Here is a 23,171-nt window from a genome sequence, read left to right as displayed (position 1 = left end):
GCTAACTCTCTGTTGTAAACCTTCCAGCGAAGCTCAGCTACGACTCTACGTCTACCCAGTAATGTGCTGTGGTCAGAGTCATCTGAGCAGTCCTTCGATTTTCCCTTGTCAAGCCACCTCTGTAATTTCATTTAAAGTACAGTAGAGACGGTGCAAGAATATTCCTGACAGTTCGTGGCCCTGTTGGCAGCTTCCAACTGTGAAGCGCTAACCATTGCCATAGAGACGTTTACGAAATCGCATTACGTTATTGGTAGAGACAGACCTGCGAAGCTGCAGTTCCCAGCCCATAGCAACTTAACGCCGACTCAACCACACCTGTCGCTTGACGTTTAAGCTCCGAAGTAGCGACGCTGTCGCGTCTGCACGCAGCTGTCACAGAGCATCGCTTTCTTGGACGATATAAAATAGCGTTAAATACTGTTTCCTCCACAAAAATCAAGTAAAAACATCTCAAATTCATATACGACGTAGATTTCTATAGTGTCTTCCAGCATGTCAATTATCCGCTCTAATTTTAGTTAAGGAAAGAGTTACGTAAATCTTGTTTGAAACAGATTAAATATTGTCGTCCGTAAACAGTTTCAAAGTTATCACATCCGGTCTCAAAAACTAATGCTCTCACACAAGTACTTTTGTTTTCGTTGATTACCAAAACATCACGCTCGGCAACGATTCTCTTAAAATTTTCGAACTGTATTACATTTCCTATATATGCTTCTGAAAACGGCGTTTTTGTGTAACAGTGTCAATATTTAACTCGTAGAAAGTTCTTATGGTTCAAATGGCTCTGAGCACTATAGTACTTGACATCTGAGGTCATCAGTCCCCTAGAACTTAGAACTACTTAAACCTAACTAACCTAATGACATCACACACATTCATGCCCGAGGCAGGATTCGAACCTGCGACAGTAGCGGTCGCGCGGTTCCAGACTAAAGCGCTAGAGCCACTCGGCCACACCAGCTGGCTCGTAGCAAGTACGAAGTTCTACAAAAATAATGTAAAAATTCTGAATGGTAGCTCTAAGCGCGTAAAAATCTTTTCTTAGTTTCAATCAGGGCCGGTTTTACGTTTGTTATTGAAACATAAGAAATTTTCGCGTCCGGGAAGGTTTCCTTCTTATCATTGCATATCGCAAAACCTATTACACAGTAAAATAACAGCTTGACTTCTACACAAAACGAAATGAATCTAAAGTTATCGTAAGGACGTTATTACATAGGCTCACAACAAGGAAAAGATATTGATCGAAATAAAGTCACAAACACAAGATTTAATGGAAGTAAGACGTTCGTTAAAGTGCAGTATCCACTATATACTACATGCCAGTCAGGCAATGGGAAGACACAGCTTAATTCAAAGTCAGAACTACCGGTGACAGCTCGTAGTGAGGGATATTAACAAGTCTTTGACGCACTGTCGTAACACACATTCATTGTTCCATACTTTCTGTGTCACTCCTTTCTTCTGGTTTCATTTTTACAACTGCCCCCATCAAAAGGCATTCCACTTCGGTCAACGTAATTACTTATTTTCTGCAGAAAAATGACGTTTAACCTGAGCCCACCTCAGTTCAAATGGCTCTAAACGCTATGAGACTTAACATCTGAGGTCATCAGTTGCCTAGACTTAGAACTACTTAAACCTAACTAACCTAACGACACCACACACATCCATGCCCGAGGCAGGATTCGAACCTGTGACCGCAGCAGCAGCGCGGTTCCGGACTGAAGCGCCTAAAACCGCTCGGTCACATATGGACGCCCCCCTCCCCTCCCCAGCTCAGTTGTATTACGTTGAAGTGGCAATGATAAGGAGGCAATCTGAGCACTATACGCCGATATTTTTTCCGCTATTTTATCCGCCATGTAAACTGGGTTCTTTGGCTTGTGTCGCGACACAAGTTTTAACAATCCTGCGCTTGTCAAGATACTGTCAAATCGTATATTACGTTTCTCTAGGCAGCAATCGTTTTTCTTCGTTGTCTTTGTAGACGCTTTAAATTGTTTAACCGAATGATACGGTACGTTATCCATAACAATTATAGAGTCTTTCGTTGAGTTTTGAGGCACAGTGTCTCAAACCATTACTTTCAACGCAGAAGTTGCTTGCCTGTAGCGGCTTTAATTTGTTAAGTGCTTTGTCAAACATACCAAATGTATGTTTCTCGGTGGCATTCCACATGTTTAGAATCCCTATACGTGTAAAAACTCAGTGTATGATTATTAGGCTATGATAGGTTTTGTACACAATCACAAGCCGGCCTATGTGGCCTAGCGGTTCTAGACGCTTCAGTCCAGAACCGCGTGACTGCTACGGTCGCAGGTTCGAATCCTGCCTCTGGCATGGATGTGTGTGATGTCCTTAGGTTAGTTAGGTTTAAGTAGTTCTAAGTTCTAGGGGACTGATGACCTCCGATGTTAAGTCCTGCCAGCCGCGGTGGTCTAGCGGTTCTAGGCGCTCAGTCTGGAACCGCGCGACTGCTACGGTCGCAGGTTCGAATCCTGCCTCGGGCATGGATGTGTGTGATGTCCTTAGGTTGGTTAGGTTTAAGTAGTTCTAAGTTCTAGGGGACTGATGACCACAGATGTTAAGTCCCATAGTGCTCAGAGCCATTTGAACCATATGACTGTAATATATTCCTAGAGTAATCATTTAAAGGCGGCTCTTGCAACATTATTAATAGGCTTTTCGGGATAGTTTACGTCTGTCTTCAAGAGTCTTCCAGTTCATGCTCCTTCAGTATCTCTGTTACACTCTCTCAAGGACTAGAGAAACCTGTGCCCATTCGTGCTGCCCTAATCTGTATACGTTCAACATCCCCTGTTAGTCCTATTTTGTAAGGGTCCGATACACTTGAGCAAAATTCTTGGATGGGTCGCACGACTGATTTGTAAGCAATCTCCTTCGTAGACTCGTTGCCTTCCCCGGTATTCTACCAATAACCAGAAGTCTTCCACCTGCTTTAACCACGAGTGAACCCATGTGATCGTTCCATTTCATATCCCAACAAAGTTTTACACCCAGCTAATATGTATGAGTAGGCCGATTCCAACAGTGAGTCTTTGATATTATAGTCATACAACGTTTTTTCATTTCGTGAAGTGCAAAATTTTACTTTTCTCAACATTTAGACCAAGTTGCCAATCTCTCCACCACGTTGAAATCTTATCAAGATCTGACTGAATATTTATGCAGCTTCTTCCAGATAGTACTTCATTATAGATAACTGAACCATCTACAAAAGCCCTGAGTTTACTATTAATATTGTCTGCAAGGTCATTAATGTACAATGTGAACAACAAGGGTCCCAACACCCTCACCTGGGGCACATCCAAAGTTACTTATACATCCAACGATGAGTGTCTTTCCAGGATAACATGCTGTGTCCTCCCTACTACAAAGTCCTCAATCCAGTCACAAATTTCACTCGATACTCCATATAATCGTGCTTTTGACAACAAGCGTAGATGTGGTACTGAGTCAAATGCTTTTCCGAAATCAGGAAACACTGTATCTACATGGTTGCCTTGATCCAAATCTTTCAGTATGTCACGTGAGAAAAGTTCGAGTTGGGTTTCAGATGTTGGATGTTTTCGAAATCCGCACTGATTGACATTGAGAAGGTCATACTGGTGAAGATACCTCCCAAGAAGTTGGCACGGTTTCTTGTTCGAGGGATCTACGATAAATTATAGTTAGAAGAGGGGCTAACTCAGTCGAGAAGTCAGTATGGAATCTGAGAAGTATTCCAGCGGGGCCTGGAGCTTTGATCAGTTGTAACGATTTCAGCTGTTTGTCAACACCATTGACACTAATACTCATTTCATTCATCTTTTCTGTGGTACGAAGATTAAATTGGAGCAATTATCGTGGGTTTTCTTTGTAAAGGAACATTTGAAAGCGGAGTAAAGCATTTCATGTTTTGCTTTGCTACTCTCAGTTTCAGTTCCTGTCTCATTCGCTAGGGACTGGACACTAACTTTAGGGTCACTAACAGCCTTTACACACGACCAGAATTTCTCTGGGTTCTGTGAAAGATCACTTGACAATATTCTGCTACGACAGTCATTGAAAGTATCATAAATTGCTCTCTTGACAGCGAATCACAACGAAGCATATTAGGGGGCGGAAGAATAAACAATGAAGCGTATCCGTGGGTGTACAGTAAACAGCGATGCATATCACAGGGTGTACAGTAAACAGTAAAACATCACAGGACACACAGAAAAAGACAAATGTATCAGAGGGTGCATAGTTAGCAAAGGGAAGCATGTCACAAGTTGCACACTTAACAGTGGAGCATATGAGTGGGTAGACAGTAAACAGTAAGGTATATCACAGGGTTCATAGTAAATAGCTAAGTATATAACGCACTAACCAGTGCAGAATACTGTAACACGCTTCATAACTATTCAAAGCCTCAAAAAAAGTTCGAAAACCTTGGTCTTGTAAATACTTGCGTCTATTCCAGCATAACAATGAAAATCCACACACAGCCAAGTAAAACATTCAAAAAAGAAAATATCATTTTTACTGTCGATCACGTCTTGCGCATTAGGTTGAGCTAGCACCTAGTTATTACCATATGTTTTGACCCCTCAAAGATCATTAAGTGATAATATAATTTTATAGTTTATATTAAGTGAACAACAGTGCGTGGCGCTGTGTGTCTAAAATTATTTTGTTGACCTAATGACTCTAAAGTTAGCAGTATCTGATGCTGTAATAACATTTAATGGTGGGAACTATAAAAGACTGAAGCTTCAGGAGAAGTTAGGGGAGAGACTAGGGCAGAACACAGCTAGGGGACTGTGGGAAATGAATGCTGGTTTCGTGTACGACAAGCAGAGTTTGCTGCTTAGCAAATGACCAAAAAAGCAAGAAAGTAAAGAAGGCAAGCGTTGGGTGATTGTGGTACTGAAGAGAACACAAAATATGGGACAGGAAAATTCTAGTGCATGAAAAAGTCAGTTCTATAATTATGTATAAAAGTCTGTAACTAAAAAAATTTTGAACCTCCAGTCTCATTCCTACATTTTTGCCACCAATCACTCGTTATCTCAAAAAGTACTGGAAGGGGAAATATGAAAATTTCACTGCATGCCAAGAATAAGATTCAACACATGTGGAGCTAGAATAATAAAAACATCCTACGTTGTTTAGTTTTTATGTTCATTTAGTTACAAAATTAAGTGTTTAAGAAAAATATCATAATATGACTGATAACACAATTGTCACAATAGTTTTAGTTCAGTATATCTAAAAAAGTACTTCTATTAATTATGGAAAATTGGAAGTTCGTGTCTTAAAACCCCTCCAACATAATGACACAAAGTTAGATAATTTTACAATGGGAACATAGGACAGACAATCTCGTATTTCACAGTGAAACTACTTTTAAAAGGCACATAAATCCATCCCATAAAGATAAATACAAAAATGACATTGGAAAACCACAGAAATCATGTAGTTCAATACAAGAGACAAAGCATACTGTTGGATAATACACATGAGCATATCCTCACATGAAGTAAGATTTAACTTAGATTGTCCTATAATTTGCAGAAATTAAATTTGTCCATCTGCTCTCACTTTATTTTAATTTCATAATACTGTTTATGTTTCGAATAATAATTTTTTCTGACAAAAGTCAACAAATAAATGGAGCTTTATACAAAATTATCATGAAAAGAAAGATCTTTAATTTATTAGATAAAGTCCAGTGATGAGAAATAGTGGAAAAACATACATTTAAGGAAAATAATGTCGTGAAATTAATGTGAAAAGGATAAAGTACAAGGTGTTCCACAGTTTGCCCTCAAGCTTTACACATTGCAGTGTATCTGACTCACCATTCTACATTGTTGCCACAACACATGCATTATCAGATTGTTTTGACAAATAATGGCTTGTACATTTTGACACAGAGAATTTTGTGGTAAGATTTTCCTTGTGTGCACACTGTGCCACACTTGAGTTAAGACTCTAACTTCTGAAGGTATTAACCATGTTCTTGGTCAAGAGCTGGCCGACGGCTGTGGCTGATGTGTTGTGGTCTACCTTACTACTGGAGGAGTGACATCTCTTGGGGTGGCGACTATATTGGCTATTACAGGAAATGGCCAGTGGAGACAAATCTCATGTCCTCTACACACTGAGGTCAGAATTTTGGAACAGAAGGGGAAAAAAAGTATAGCAGGTGCCTGGTGAACTGTGGGATCAGAACACGGGGCACCACTAGTAGTAGATACCAGTGTTGCAACAGAGAAAGAAAGGCTGATCAGATGTATGGATTGTGGCTGCATAAGTGGAGGTAAAGGACTTTAGTTTACTATTCATTGTGAAACCAGTGCCAGCGTATCTTGATCCACACTTTGGATATCTCATGTATATTAATTGAACGTGGAGCACGAGTTGCCCAGCTTATATTGGCACTGGTGGGAGAAACGAAATCTTCCCTGGTACCACTACTGGGCGTATTCCTTGCAAGAGTGGTGATAGACAACACTTTTTCATGTATTTATCACGAATGTAGGCTGGCGTCCCCGTGGAGGTGTGCCACAACGGTCACTGTGACGCAGACAGTGAGGAACTACTTGCTGTTCATTGACGAAGGGCTAGCAGACGCAGCAGCTGTCAGGATCACGGCTGTTGTTGCAGCCAGATTCCTGGACCTCGCTTTGCACTTGGCACCCTTTGTAATTCCAAGTATCCAGTTGATGTGGTCCGAGAAGAGAGTCCTCACAGAGTTACTGCAGCAAGTAGGGGTGCACCACCACGGCCGCCACCCTCAGGCGTCCTCGTAGAAGTCGCAGCCCTCCAACACCGACGGTATGGAGGAGTGGTGGGGCGGCTTCTCGCCGGGGCTGGTCGGCGCCCCCAGAGACCGTCGCCCGTCTGACCCCAGGATGTACTCGTACAGTGGCGACGTGCGGCCGGTGCCCACGGCGTCGTCGTACGTGGGCGAGGTGGGCGACTCGGGTGCGTCGCGGCGGCGGGCCGACGCCTTGCGCCCGGCGCCGACGGCGTCGTCGTAGACGGTGGGCGGGTGCGGCGACCGGAAGGAGGCCACGTACCGGGGTCCGGACGGCCTGCGCCTTTCCCAGGCCAGCGGCCCGGCCCAGCCCACCTCCTTCGGGTTCGCCACGGGCGGCGGCTCGTACATTCCCGCGTCGTCCTGCCGCAAGTGATTCTCCTCTCTCCTGCAACAGTGGTACCCAAAACGTCACGAGGGCTAACGCGGGAGCCTCAACACTCTACACGAGTGACTCCCAACCTTTCTTAGACCATTACCCCTGGCCGGCCGTGGTGGCCGAGCAGTTCTAGGCGCTTCAGTCTGGAACCGCGCGAACGCTTCGGTCGCATGTTCTAATCCTGCCTCGGGCATGGATGTGTGTGATGTTCTTAGGTTAGTTAGGTTTAAGTAGTTCTAAGTCCAGGGGACTGACGACCTCAGATGTTAAGTCCCATAGTGCTCAGAGCCATTTGAACCTTTTTTTGAACCATTACCCTGAGTGCAGTCAGACAGTAGCTAGTACCCCCACCCTGCCCCTCCTGCCATCTGCTGCCCTCCCCCCTCCTCTTCCCCTGAGCCGTGGAACACGTATTATGTTCGAGTATAGTGACTTTCCTGGAGACTAGAAATCTACTCTGTAGGAATCAGCATGGGTTTCGAAATGGACGGTCGTGTGAAACCCAGCTCGCGCTATTCGTCCACGAGACTCAGAGGGCCATAGACACGGGTACCCAGGCAGATGCCGTGTTTCTTGACTTCCGCAAGGTTCAAATGGCTCTGAGCACTATGGGACTCAACATCTTAGGTCAGAAGTCCCCTAGAACTTAGAACTACTTAAACCTAACTAACCTAAGGACATCACACACACCCATGCCCGGGGCAGGATTCGAACCTGCGACCGTAGCAGTCCCGCGGTTCCGGACTGCAGCGCCAGAACCGCTAGACCACCGCGGCCGGCACTTCCGCAAGGCGTTCGATACTTTCCCCCACAGTCGTTTGATGAACAAAGTAAGAGCATATGGACTATCAGACCAATTGTGTGATTGGATTGAAGAATTCCTAGATAACAGAACGCAGCATGCCATTCTCAATGGAGAGAAGTCTTCCGAAGTGAGAGTGATTTCAGGTGTGCCGCAGGGGAGTGTGATAGGACCGTTGCTATTCATAATATACATAAATGACCTTGTGGATGACATCGGAAGTTCACTGAGGCTTTTTGAAGCTGATGCTGTGGTGTATCGAGAGGTTGTAACAATGGAAAATTGTACTGAAATGCAGGAGGATCTGCAGCGAATTGACGCATGGTGCAGGGAATGGCAATTCAATCTCAATGTAGACAAGTGTAATGTGCTGCGAATACATAGAAAGATAGATCCCTTATCATTTAGCCACAAAATAGCAGGTCAGCAACTGGAAGCAGTTAATTCCATAAATTATCTGGGAATACATTAGGAGTGATTTAAAATGGAATGATCATATAAAGTTGATCGTCGGTAAAGCAGATGCCAGACTGAGATTCATTGGAAGAATCCTAAGGAAATGCAATCCGAAAACAAAGGAAGTAGGTTACAGTACGCTTGTTCGCCCACTGCTTGAATACTGCTCAGCAGTGTGAGATCCGTACCAGATAGGGTTGATAGAAGAGATAGAGAGGATCCAACGGAGAGCAGCGCGCTTCGTTACAGGATCATTTAGTAATCGCGAAAGCGTTACGGAGATGATAGATAAACTCCAGTGGAAGACTGCAGGAGAGACGCTCAGTAGCTCGGTACGGGCTTTTGTTAAAGTTTCGAGATCATACCTTCACCGAAGAGTCAAGCAGTATATTGCTTCCTCCTACGTATATCTCGCGAAGAGACCATGAGGATAAAATCAGAGAGATTAGAGCCCACACAGAAGCATACCGACAATCCTTCTTTCCACGAACAATACGAGACTGGAATAGAAGGGTAAACCGATCGAGGTACTCAGGGTGCCCTCCGCCACACACCGTCAGGTGGCTTGCGGAGTATGGGCGTAGATGTAGATGTAGATGTAGATGTAGATCTATCGAATGTACCGCGTATAATATTATCACTGTATTGCGGAGGAAAGAGAAAAGTGGCGCCCCTTAGTGGGGGAAGTCGGCGAGGCACCTGTGACAGTCGAGTAATTGGATTTTGGAGGGCAAGAAGAACTGTGAGATAGGCATTAGTGCACGGAGCGTGAAGCCGTGTCTGCCGACGCCGTGTGTGGTGGCAAGAGGAAAGTTTGCCACGTTACCTGATTGTGTTTGGGCGTTTGCGGCGGACTTGGTGGGTAGAGGCGCCGATGCTGTCGGGAACATGCTGCTTCCTTGTTTATGATGGATTTACCGTTTGCTTCTATTGACTACATTCTCGTCTCTATGGCTCTGTGACTGATGTAATGCCATTGCGAGCACAGTTGGTTTGGATATAAGCAGCATTTTGTTCTCAGTGTTCATCGTTCTGGCGATTACTGAGTATACTTGCCCTTGTGGTGTATTTATTGAGCAGTGTGCTTTGGACGCTTGACCTTACTATTAGGAGTCCAGTGCGTAAGGCCGCGTTTATCCTGTGAGGACTTGTGTTCTGCATTTAAAAACTTAGTTGTTGTCAGTCACTGAATTGCTCAAATGCATTCATACTTCTCTGCTTAAGTGTTATTGTTTTACGCCCCTCTGAATGGGAAAACGATAAAGGGCCTTACTATTACTGACCTTCTTGTGTGGCACTGACTTCGTTGTGTTTTTCTGCCACGTAATTTGTGCGTTTATTGTAACGAACCGATGTCTGTTTCTGATTAATGTTTCCCTGTGACATTGGGTGTTAATCTTGTAACGAACACTGTTTTAGATATTTTAATCAGTGTGTTGCAGGACATATCCTATTTGTGCCTCGCAAGTGGAGAGCGGAGATGGTTTATTGGCCATGATGATCTGTTGGTAGATCCATTTCATGAGTCCAGGCCAGTCAACCGGAGATTTAGAAGTTGTATGTTGTGTTAAGTTAATACTCCTTATTTTAAGCGTAGTGCGCTCATGCAGGAAGTTTATGTGGTTTTGCGCAGATTGCGCGGTATGTTTAGATGACTCTGAATTCACTGTGTTAAGTGGTGTCCTCTGAGGTGCTGGAAGTAGTGGATAGGCAGCTCTTTTGGACACGTTGTATATGCAAATAATTTATGTCCTTATTACGTTGGTGAGTTGCTTGCCCTTTGCGTCACAGGTGGTGCTAATTTCATCAATTTCGCCACCGCAGCGGGCGCTGTTTACTAGCCCGACGCCTTCCTGTACTTAGTGGCGGGAGCATGTTGACTGGTTTCTTACGACTTGCAGTCTGGGAACCGTGCCTTTGGTGTACACGTGGAAGACTTATGTTTTGCTTCCAGTACCTCGGAGTGGCTCTATGTGGGTAATGAGAACGACTTATGTTGGTGGCTCAGGCCGAAAATGGTTCATTTGCTAAACAGAAGGTCTATATGCATTTCTTTCCCATAATTCTGTAAACATGTTTAGGTGGTTGTGTTATTTTTTTTTTTTTAGTCAATTGAATTGCTGTTCAGAGGTTACTATGTATGGCCATTAACTTATGCAGACATTGAATAGCAAGGAAGTGTATTGAATTCTGGTTTTAAGTTGTGTTGATTATATGGTGAAATTGCCTTGAACAGACATTTAATTAATTAGTAAACAACTGAATGCTATTTGTGAGTTGAAGTTTATTGTGTTCCTAAACATATTAACGATTATTTTTAGTAGTTCACTTACGCAGATAGGCGATTTGCAAGGCCTGTTGTGTTGTTTCCTTTTAAAAGTATTATCAACGTTATTAATTAAGAAGTGTGTTGTAAAAAAATAAACAGTGAATGAAGTGCCTCAAATCCCTTTGGTCCAAACCTTCCGTCATTCACCCTTGGGTGGTATTAACAAACCGTGAAAGCCAATTTCACCCCCCGTCCTCCAAATTATCATTAAGTTTAGCACCTAACTAAAATGAAAGCCTTTTCTTGGAACACTTTATTTTTAAAATGATGAAAGATGAATGATATTTACACTGGACTGTGAAATAGTCTGGATAAAGCTGTCAGTCATAGAAGGAGTGACCATTGTATTAGGATGTTTTTATAGACCACCAGCATGCGCAAGAAACGTCGCAGGATGTTTCAGGGAAAGTCTTGAGTACATAGGAAATAAATATCCAAATTATCCATTAGTTATAGATGGAGACTTTAATCTGCCATCCATTGATTGGGAAAATTACACGTTTATCACAGAGGGCAGAAGCAAAGACTCGTGTGAAGTTATTCCAGAAGCGCTCTCAACATACAGCCTTGAGCAATTGGTTAGAAAACCAACTCGAGATGGGAACATAATAGATATCTTGGCGACAAAGAGATCTGACCTTTTTGAGGAAGTTAATCTAGAAGAAGGTACTAGTGACCATAATGTCGTTGTGACTTCTATGCCAGTGGAAGTTGAAGAAAAAAAAAACCAAAGAAACAGCGTAGAGTTTTCTTGTTTGAGAAAGCAAATAAAAGTGTCATTAATGAATACCTTCATAGTCAGCTCCAAGACATTCACCGCGGGACACATATAGAGCATCTTTGGTCGGAATTTAAAGGTATTGTGTACCACGTGCAAGAGAAATATGTGCCTAGCAAAAATATAGGGGAGGGAAAGGATCCACCTTGGTTCCATAAACAAATTAGGAAGTTGCTGAGAAAGCAGGGAATATCGCACAGTTGTTTTAAACGTAGTCACTGGCCCGCTGACAACAGAAATTATGTGAAATGAAAGCAGCTGTCAGAAGGACAATGAAAGATTCTTTTAAAGAATTTGAAAGCAATATTTTATCTGTAGATTCTAAAAATAACCCCAAAAAATTTGGTCGTCAGCAAAATCTATGAACGCTACAAATAATTCAATATCTTCTCAATATCTGACAGTACGGGTAATATAACGAATGATGATAAACAGAAGGCCGAAATTGTGAATCGAGCTTTCAAAATCTCGTTTACGGTAGAGGACTGCAGCACAATTCCCCCTTTCAATTATCGAACAAATGCAAGGCTGGCTGACATAGTGTTTAGTGTACCTGGGATTGCACAACAGTTAAGATCCTTAGACGCCAGGAAGGCATCAGGACCAGACGGTATCCCCGTAAGATTTTTTGTTGACTATGATACAAATATAGCACTATTCTTATCCCTCATCTTCCGAGATCATTGGAACAGCGGGAACTTCAACGGGACTGGAAGAAGGCTCAGGTCATAGGAATCTATAAACAGGGTAGAAAATCGGATGCACATAATTACCGGCCGGTTTCACTGACATCGATTTGTTGTGGAATCATGGGACAAGTTTTGTGTTCAGACATAATGACTTTTCTAGACTCTGAGAAGCTCATCTGCAGAAACCAGCGCGGTTTTAGGAAACAGCAGTCGTGCGAGACACAGCTGGCCCTCTTTGTGCATGATGCATAACAGGCTCTAGATACCGGCTCCCAGGTTGATTCCATAATCCTCGACTTTCGAAAGGCGTTCGACTCAGTTCCGCACTGTCGCTTGCTCCAAAAAGTGCGCGCTTATGGTCTATTCGGTGACATATGCCGTTAGATAGAAAGTTTTCTGACAGAGAGCAGTATGTCCTCCTGAATGGGGAGACTTCAATAGAAACAAGCGTAACACGAGGTGTGACCCAGGGCAGCGTAATAGGTCCGCTGCTTTTTACGATTTACCTAAACGATCTGGTTGACGGTATTGACAGTGGCATTAGACTGTTGGCTGATGATGTTCTAGTCTACAGCAAAGTAGTATCACACGAATCTTGTGAACAAATCGGTGAGGATTTGCAGAAAATAAATGTGTAGTGTAATGACTAGCAGTTATCTCTCAATATTAATAAGTGTAACCTACTGCGTATAATAAAGCGAAAATCCCTACTAATGTACGAGTACAAATTAAATGCCCAGTATTTGGAAGCGGTAACATCCGTCAAGTATCTGAGTGTGACTATTCGAAATGATCTCAAATGGAACGATCAGATTACACAAGTAGCGGGTGAGGCGAACTCTAGATTGCGGTTTATTGGTGGAATCCTGAAGCAATGCAATCCTTCATACGTTAGTTCGTCGAGTCTTAGAGTATTGTTTGTCTGTATGGGATCCTTACCTGTTGGTCTGATTCAAGAGATTGAGAAGGTCCTAAATGAGCCGCAAGATTCGTGACTGGTACATTTACCCATCGAGAGAGCGTCACAAATCTCGTAGAAAGTTTGAAGTAGGACACGCTAAGCGGAAGGGGCTACTCACAAAATTCCAAAATCCGATCTTTGCCGAGGATGTAGAGCATATATTATTACCACCAACTTTCAAATCACGCAAAGATCACCATTCAACACCATTCAAAGATAAGCGAAAGTAGAGCTCGTACTAAGGTCTTCAGACAGTCGTTTTTCCCTCGCGCGACCTGCGACTGGAACACAGGGGGGTATATGACCTTGGCGCGAATAGTACCCTACGAGACACACCGCTTGGTGGCTAGCGAAGTTTATATGTAGATGTAGATGAGCCAAAGAAACTGGTACACCTGCCTAATATCGTCTAGCCCCCCCCCTCCCCCGCACGCAGAAGTTTGGCAACGGGACGTGGCACGGATATTAGACTAATGTCCACAAATCCATAAGAGTACAAGGGGGCAGAGACCTCTTCTGAAAAGCTCGTTGCAAGGCATCCCAGATTCGCTCAGTAATGCCATTGTCTAGTGAGTCTGGTGGCCAGCGGAAGTGTTTAAACTGAAAAGAGTGTTCCTGGAGCAACTCTGTAGCAATTCTGGATGTGTGAGGTGTCGCATTGTCCTGCTGGAATTGCCCAAGTCCATCGGAATGCACAATGGACGTGAATGGGAGCAGGCGATCAGACAGAATACTTACGTATGTGTCACCTGTCAGAGTCGTATCTAGACGTATCAGGATTCCCATATCACTCCAACTGTACACGTACCACACTATTACAGAGCCTCCACCAGATTCAACAGTGACCTGCTAACTTGCAGGGTCCATGGATTCATGAAGGTGTCTCCATACCCGTACACGTCCATCCGCTCGATAAAATTTGAAACGAGACTCGTGCGACCAGGCAACATGTTTCCAATCATCAACAGTCCAATCTTTCTAAATTATTCCGAAGAGCGAGCCACTTGGGGAAGGGCGCCTTACATGGTGCATTGTATCCGTCGTGCAATTAGACCTTTAGCCGTCTTTCTCGTCGTTGCAATGGTGTCCCGCTCGTTTTCGATCTCTTGGGCGATTACCACGCTGCACTCTGCAGTGTTTCTTTTAACTGCGACGACGACCTTGGCCATTTTTGCACCTAAGATCCAGCACGGTAGCCAGTCCGTTGTGGTGGGGCCGCCATGTACCCTCTTGGTTGTAGCCCCCTGACAACACAGGGATCGCTCTACTGATGCCTGCGCCGTTAACTCCCCACGTATGCCAAGGAGTAGATGCCCATCGCCCTGGGGCATCAGGACTCCCGGCAATGGCCATCCTGCCAGGTGGCCTTTGCTGTGGCTGGGTGGCGCCCGTGGGGAGGGCCCTTGGTCGGAGTAGGTGGCATCAGGGCGGATGACCCGCAATGAAGCGTGGTACATCATCTCTCGCTGGCGGCCAGCCGTCAGCAGTCTCTAAGCGTTCCAAAGCTCACTTTAAGGCTAATGTGTATGACCCCAAATCGTTCCCCTCCCTGGCCACACCATGGGAGGAACGAAAGGCTGTGAATGAGAGCGAAAGATACTCGCCCCGGTATCTCGTCTGTACCAGAGCTGACGGGGACTCATTTGTGTCTGTGAAGCATCAGTTCTTTGTCGAACATTTAGAGGACAAGTTCGGGGAGGTGGAGGGCTTGTCCAAGATGCGGTCTGGATCGGTGTTGATAAAAACGGCATCCTCTGCCCAGTCACGAGCCTTGCTGGCTTGTACGAAGTTGGGGGATGTGTCTGTTACTATCACCCCACATAACAGCTTAAATATGATCCAGGGAATTATTTTTCACCGCGATCTCCTTTTACAGTCCGATGACGAGCTGCGCGCCAACTTGGAGCGCCGAGGTGTCCATTTCGTCCGGCGCGTCCACCGGGGTCCGAGGGATCGTCAAGTTGCCACCAGTGCCTTCATCTTGGCCTTCGAGGGTGACACGTTACCTGAGAAGGTCAAGGTGATGGTGTACCGTTGTGATGTCAAGCCGTATATCCCTCCCCCGATGCGGTGCTTCAAGTGTTGGAAGTTCGGCCACATGTCTTCACGCTGTGCTTCCGACCTCGTCTGTCGCGATTGCGGTCGAGCTTCCCATCCTGATCATCCCTGTGCGCCGCCTCCAATCTGTGTGAACTGTGGTGCGCACCATCCGCCTTGCTCGCCAGACTGTCCAATTCTGCAGAAGGAGCGGAAGATCATGGAAATCAAGACTCTCGACTGCCTGACGTACACTGAGGCGAAGCGGAAATATGATCGGCTTCATCCAGTGCGCATGACAGCTTCTTATGCTGCAACTGTCACTCCTTGTACAATTCCATCCACTCCAGTCAGCTTTCAGAGTCGAAGTCCCACACCTGCCCCCTTGATGGTGGGGGGCACTAAACCTCCTGTTGCTCCTGCTCCATCTACTTCAGGAGCAACACCCCCCCAACCATCGGGGACATCAGTCCCCCCTTCCCAGCCGGAGAAGCGTAAGACTTCTTCGGCTACTCTCGTAAGGAAGGGGTCCCTTGGGGACCTCCCTTCGCACGTTCCGACCGGTTCCAAAGCCGACAGCCACAAGTGGCTCAAACAACCGCCAGTCCCTGGTCGTCGGGACACACGGTCATCGTCTGTCCCTGAGACTGACCCAGTGACGCCCTCCCAGCCTGAACCACCCAAGGCGCAGTGCGAGAAGCAGAAGAAGAAGAAACTCCCCAAGGCTACCGACATTGCGGTGGCACCCATTCCACCGCTTCCTACAAGCTCTGCGTCTGAGGATGAGGTGGAGATTCTGGCGTCTACTGAGGACATGGATCTCGCCAGTCCCTCGGATGCAATAGATAGCTGTTGTCCAGGTGGTGACTCAGTAGCAGCAGGGGCCCCGGAGGCGTAATCTGCCTCCCCAATCCCTTCACGCCTTTTCCATCCATGGCTAATACCATCCTCCAGTGGAACTGCAGCGGTTTCTTTCACCATCTAGCTGAGCTCCGCCAACTTCTCAGCCGTCATCCTTTCCTTTGCATTGCTCTGCAGGAAACTTGGTTTCCAGCAATGCGAACCCCCGCCCTCCGTGGCTATCGGGGTTATTTTAAGAACCGGGCAGCTTATGAAAGGGTGTCTGGTGGCGTCTGCATATATGTCCTTAACTCTCTTCACAGCGAGTTTGTACCTCTACAAACAGCTTTAGAGGCTGTCGCTGTTCGGGTGTGGACGCCACAGGCTATTACCGTCTGCAGTATTTACCTTCCACCTGATGGTGCTGTCGCGCAGCATGTCCTGGCTGCTCTGATAGCCCAACTGCCGCCACCTTTTTTGCTGCTGGGCGATTTCAATGCCCACAACCCTCTATGGGGTGGGACTGTCTCCGATGACCGCGGTCGGGCCATGGAGCATGTGTTGGCTCAGCTCGACCTTAGCCTCTTGAACACCGGTGCTCCCACGCATTTCAGTGTGGCCCATGGCTCGTTCTCGGCCATCGATCTCTCTATTTGCAGCCCTGGACTTGTCCCATCCCTCCACTGGAGAGTGCATCCTGACCTGTGTGGTAGTGACCATTTTCCCATCTATTTGTCACTGCCCCAGTGTCATTCTTCTGGGCGCTTGCCCTGCTGGGCTCTCCACAGGGCTGACTGGCCAGCTTTTACTTCCGCTGCAACCATTGAGTCTCCCCCACAGGGTGACATTGACGAGGTGGTGCGTATTTTAACCACGTCCATCATTTCAGCGGCCGAGGCTGCCATCCCCCGTTCTTCTGGCCACCCTCGGAGGAGGGCTGTACCCTGGTGGTCGCCAGAGGTTGCTGAGGCTATTCGCGACCGTCGGCGGGCTCTCCAGCGTCATAGGCGGCACCCGTCTCTTGAGACTCTCATCACCTTTAAGAGGCTCCGTGCCTTCGCCCGTCGTCTTATTGCACGGCGTAAGCAGGAGTGCTGGGAGAGGTATGTCTCATCCTTGGGCTCCCATGTCTCCCCCTCGCTCGTGTGGTCCCTGATCCGGCGGATTTACGGATACCATACCCCTACGGGTGTCCCTGGGCTCTCCTTGGACGGCGCTGTCTGCACGGACGCTGCCGCCATTGCTGAACGGCTTGCCGCGCACTTTGCTCAGAGCTCTGCGACTGCATCCTATCCCCCCGCCTTTCGCTCTCTAAAGGAGCGTGCCGAGCGGACGCCGTTCTCATTCCACACGCGTCGTTCTGAAACATACAATGCTCCTTTCAGCGAGAGGGAATTCCTCGCTGCCCTCGCCGATTGCCCTGATACAGCACCAGGCCCAGACTGCATCCACGCGCAGATGCTGAAGCATCTCTCCAGGGACTGCCAGAGACACATTCTCGCGATATTTAATCGCATTTGGAGCGAAGGCGTGTTCCCGTCGCAATGGCGAGAGGGTGTTATTGTCCCCATCTTGAAGCCCGGTGCGGACCCACTGGCGGTGGACAGCTATCGTCCCATTACCCTCACCAAATTGCTCGAACGTATGGTGGGGCGGCGTTTGTGTTGGGTCCTTGAGTCGCGCGGTCTCCTCGCTCCATCCCAGGGTGGCTTCCGTCGGGGCCGGTCTGCCACGGACAATTTGGTGCGGCTGGAATCTGCAGTCCGTACGGCCTTTGCCCGACGTCAGCATCTCGTTGCTGTATTTTTCGATCTGCGGAAGGCGTATGACACCACATGGCGGCATCACATCCTCGCCACGTTGCATGAGTGGGGTCTTCGTGGTCGGCTCCCGGCTTTTCTTCCAACCTTTTTATTGCGCCGCACTTTCCGGGTGCAAGTCGATGCCACCTCTAGTTCATCTTATATACAGGAAAATGGGGTCCCGCAGGGCTCAGTGTTGAGCGTCTCCTTATTTCTAGTGGCCATTAATGGTCTGGCTGCAGCAGTGGGGTCGTCGGTGTCTCCTTCTTTGTATGCCGACGACTTCTGCATCTCATTTAGCTCCACGACTACGGGAGTCGCCGACCGCAGGCTGCAAGTCGCCGTTCGCAAGGCAGCATCATGGGCTCTGACTCATGGTTTTCAGTTCTCTGCAGCCAAGACTCGAGTTATGCACTTCTGCAGGCGTCGGACGGTCCACCCTCATCCTGAACTTTACCTCGGCGGCCACCTGCTTGAAGTGGTGGACACTTGCCGCTTCTTGGGACTCGTGTTTGATGCCCGGCTCACATGGGTTCCTCATATTACTCAGCTGAAGCAAAAATGCTGGCGGCACCTCAATGCCCTCCGCTGCCTTAGCCATACGTCTTGGGGTGCAGGTCGCTGCACGCTGCTGCGATTGTACAGAGCCCTTGTGCAGTCCCGGCTTGATTATGGGAGCCCGGCCTATGGGTCTGCATCACCCTCAGTGTTGAAGTTGTTAGACCCCATACACCACTGTGGGGTTCGGCTTGCAACTGGCGCTTTTCGCACCAGCCCCGTGGATAGTCTACTGGTGGAGGCCGGGGTTCCCCCACTGCGGATTCACCGCCATCGACTGCTCGCCGACTATGCTCGCCAGGCCATCCCAATCGTCGCCTGCTTTTCCCTGCCATGGTCCTCCATCTGCCCGAATGGCGACCTAGGTCTGGGCTTTCCGTAGCTGTCCGTGTCCAGTCCCTGCTGTCAGAACTGGGGTCGTTCCCTCTTCTGCCTCCCTTCCAGGTCCGTACACCTACGCCTCCCTGGTGTTTGTCCCGGCCGTCCGTCCGTCTGGATTTGGCACAGGGACCTAAGGACTCGGTTCCGCCTGTGGCCCTCCGTCGCCATTTTCTTGCGCTCCTCGAATCATTTCCGGGCTGTGAGCCTGTCTACACTGATGGTTCCCTGGTTGATGGTCGCACTGCCTACGCTTTTGCTCACGCTGCCCATGTTGAGCAACGCTCCTTGCCGGCTGGCTGCAGTATTTTTACTGCAGAGCTGGTGGCCATCTTGCGCGCTCTTGAGCATATGCGTTTCTGCTCAGGTAGGTCCGTCGTCATCTGCAGTGACTCCCTGAGCAGCCTTCAGGCCATCGACCGTTGCTATCCCTCTTCTCCTCTGGTGTCCTCTATTCAGGAGTCTGTTTCCGCCATTGCCCACTCTGGTCGTTCGGTGGTCTTGGTTTGGACGCTAGGTCACGTTGGCATCCCGGGGAACGAACGTGTTGACAGGCTGGTCAAAGGGGCGATCGACGCCCCAGCTTTGGAGATCGGCCTCACAGCTCGCGACCTGCAGCTGGTGTTGCGCCGTGAGGTGCTTGGGGTGTGGTCTGTTGAGTGGAATGGCATGACAGCCCAGAATAAACTGCGGGCTGTCAAGGAGACGACCGATGTGTGGCGCTCCTCCCTGCGGTCTTCTCGCAGGGACTCTGTCATCCTGTGTCAGCTCCGCATCGGCCATACATACCTGACGCACGGCCATCTTTTACGTCAGGAGGATCCCCCCCTGTGTCGGTGTGGGTCCTGGCTGACGGTCGCCCACGTTTTATTGGAGTGTCCCCGACTGCGCACCCTTCGGCAGTCTTTTAATCTCCCGGGCACCTTGCCTTTGATTTTATGCGACGATGCCTCCATGGCTGACAATGTTTTACATTTTATCCGTGCTAGTCATTTTTATGGATCCATTTAGGGGGGTCCTGCACTTTTCCGTTTCTGTGTCTTTTGTCCTCGCGTCTCTCCATATTTGTTTTGGTGTCTCATCGGATGGTTGACTATTTCCCTTTTTTGTTGTCGTGGTCAGTCAACCAGTCTCCGGCCATCTTCTTTTCTTCTATTTCTTTCTGTCTGGTGTTCGTCTGTACTCTTCTTTTCTGTAGTGTTCGTTGCCTAATTTGTGTTCTTTAGCACCTGGGGGGGGGGGGGGGCAGTCTCCTTCCCCTTGGGGTTTTATCTGCTCTGCGACTTTGTCTCGCTTGCTTTTGGAATGGGGGACTGATGACCTTAGCTGTTTAGTCCCCCTTAAACATCCCAACAACCACCACCTCCAATGTCGTGCAGTCATCACGGGTACAAGAGTGGGCCTTCGGCTCCGAAAGCCCATATCGATGATGGTTCGTACGCTGACGCTTGTTGGTGGCCCAGAATTGAAATCTACGGCAATTTGCGCAAGAGTTGCACTTCTGTCACGTTGAACTGTTCTTTTCCGCCGTCGTTGGTCCCGTTCTTGCAGAATCTTTTTCCGTCCGCATAGATGTCGGAGATTTGATGTGTTAACGGATTCCTGATATTCACGGTGCACTCATAAAATGATTGTACGATAAAATCCCCACTTCATCGCTACCTCGAAGCTGTTGCGTGCTATTGCTCGGCCGGTGGCGGTGGCCGAGCGGTTCTAGGCGCTTCAGTCCGGAACCGCGCGACTGCTACGGTCGCAGGTTCGAATCCTGCCTCGAGCACGGATGTGTATGATGTCCTTAGGTTAGTTAGGTTTAAGTAGTTCTAAGTTCTAGGGGACTGATGACCTCAGATGTTAAGTCCCATAGTGCTCAGAGCCATTTGAACCCAACGCTCGTGCGTCGGCTGTAGTACCACGTTCAGACTCACTTAAATCTTGATAACCAGCCATATAGACGTCGCCGACCGCAGCGCCGTATTCTGCCTGCTTTTATATCTCTGTGTTTAAATACGCATAGCTATACCAGTTTCTTTGGCGCTTTAGTGTATGTCTTACACCAAGGAAAGAGACAGTATTAGGGGCAACTTTCGAGTGACGAATGCTTGTTGATGAGGATGAAATGACGAAGACAACACAACACCCAGTCGCTAAGTGGAGAAAATCTATGACATGCCATGAATCGAATCCAGGCCACTCGCATGGCATTCCAACGCACTGACCACTCAGCTATTGGGGAAGATGTAAAATGTAAATGCCGTGTGGCTAGGGCCTCCCGCCGGGTAGATCGTTCGCCTGGTGCGTGTGTTTCGAGATGTAGCCACTTCGGCGACTTGTGTCGATGGGTATGAAATGATGATGATAAGGACAACACTACACCCAGTCCCTGAGCGGAGAAAATCGCCGACCCAGCCGGCAATCGAACCCGGGCCGTTAGATATGACATTCCGTCGTGCTGACCATTTAGCTACCAGGGATTGGGGCAGATGCCACATACTGATAGCAAGGTGGAGAGCGTTGCCTGGTATATACGAGGGTAAGTCAATTATTATCCGAAATTTAGTTATATTTTTGTTTATTTTGGTAGTACTGACGTTTTATGTCGATGACGCACCATTTGTTTATTTGTTTTTATGTCTTTGAAATTTTCAAGCAGCTGGGTTAGTTTCGTTATCGTTGTCGTGCTGTTAATCATCGCTGCTCCGCTGTCTATTTGCACCAAAGAAGAGCAACGTTCAGTGATCCGTTTTTTGTGGTTGGAAGGCGTATCAGGGACCGAAATTCATCGAATACTTCGGTACTGTGCAGGAGCAGTGTTTTGCCACAACGGAGTGTCTACGAATGGATGAAAAATTCCGAAATGGTCGCACAAGTATTACTCACGATGAAGGACCCGGACGACCGTTTAACGCCACAAATGAAGAAATCATTGAGCGTTCACGTGAAATGATTCTCTTAGACAGACGATTAACTATTGACGAAGTGGCACATCGTCTACAAATTAGCCACGGTTCTGCCTACGAAAACATCCACAACAGAATTTGGTTCCATAAAGTTTGTGCAATATGGGTCCCAAAACAACTCACACAGTTGCATAAACAAACGCGCTTGGACATCTGCTAAAACATTTGGATCGCTGTGGTAACGAAGGGGACAACTGCTTCGACAGGATCATTACTGGTGACGAAACATGGATCCATCATTACGAGCCGGAGAGTGAACGGCAGAGTATGGAATGGAAACATCCAAATTCGCCGTGCAAGAAAAAGTTCAAGGCCCAACCGTCCGCAAGAAAACTGATGCTTACGGTTTTTTGGGACGCACAAGGTCCAGTACTGTAACATTATGGGGAAAGGGGCACAACAATAAACAGTGTACATTACAGTGAGATGCTTACTGCCAGGCTAAAGCCTGTAATTCGAATCAAACGCCGAGGATTGCTGTCAAAAGTTGTTGTGTTGTTGCACGACAATGCCCGTCCGCATACTATTGCCAGCACTGCTGAAACGCTCCAGAAACTAAAATCTGAAGTACTAGATCATCCTTCATACAATCCCGATCTTGCCCCTTTTGTCTATCACTTGTTTGTTCCACTCAAACAGGCATTAAGGGGCCGTCGATTTGCATCGGACGAAGCAGTGAAAGAAGCGGTGCATTCTTGGCTCGCAGCTCAACCGAGAACCTTCAGGAAGCTTGTACAACGATGGACCAAGTGCGTTGAAACGCAAGGAGACTATGTAGAAGAATGATGTTCTTGTAAGTTTCCTCTTTGACTACAATAAAATTTTATAACTACTTTGCGGATAATAATTGACTTACCAAAAGAAAATGGCTCTGAGCACTATGGGACTTAACTTCTGAGGTCATCAGTCCCCTAGAACTTAGAACTACTTAAACCTAACTAACCTAAGGACATCACACACATCCATGCCCGAGGCAGGATTCGAACCTGCGACCGTAGCGGTCGCGCGGCTCCAGACTGTAGCGCCTAGAACCGCTCGGCCACTCTGGCCGGCAATTGACTTACCCTCGTATATTTGTATTATTCTATGTATGTTCAGACTAAGAATGATTCTGCCCCAGTCTGCAGTTAAATGACCTTCATTTTTACTTTAACGCAATCAATTTTCAGGCTTCTGTCCTCCTCTTCAGATGAACCTGCGAACAAGTACGTGTTAAAATAAAACCGAAGATCATTTAATTGCAATCTGGGGCAAATTCAGTCTTAATCTCAATTGTTGATATGACAGTGTCCCCATGGGATAGGTTGGTATGACATGTTCTGAGGCATCAAGGGATCACCAATTTAGTATTGGAGGGCAGCGTGGAGGGTAAAAATCGTAGAGGG

The 23,171-nt window shown here is 47.2% G+C and overlaps 1 protein-coding gene across 1 annotated transcript in view; it reads right to left on the bottom strand.

Annotated features, from left to right (window-relative positions):
• Positions 1 to 6,796: 6,796 nt before the first annotated feature.
• The window catches only part of LOC126176327 (uncharacterized), a 148,041-nt gene continuing 131,666 nt past the window's right edge, over positions 6,797 to 23,171 (bottom strand). The window contains exon 6 of the mRNA XM_049923478.1: positions 6,797 to 7,183. Within this exon, the coding sequence (XP_049779435.1) occupies positions 6,797 to 7,183 (387 nt within the window). The remainder of the gene's footprint in view (positions 7,184 to 23,171) is intronic.

The sequence above is a fragment of the Schistocerca cancellata genome, chromosome 3 (assembly GCF_023864275.1).
Source record: "Schistocerca cancellata isolate TAMUIC-IGC-003103 chromosome 3, iqSchCanc2.1, whole genome shotgun sequence".
NCBI lineage: Eukaryota > Metazoa > Arthropoda > Insecta > Orthoptera > Acrididae > Schistocerca > Schistocerca cancellata.
This window is presented reverse-complemented; position numbering and strand designations above follow the sequence as displayed.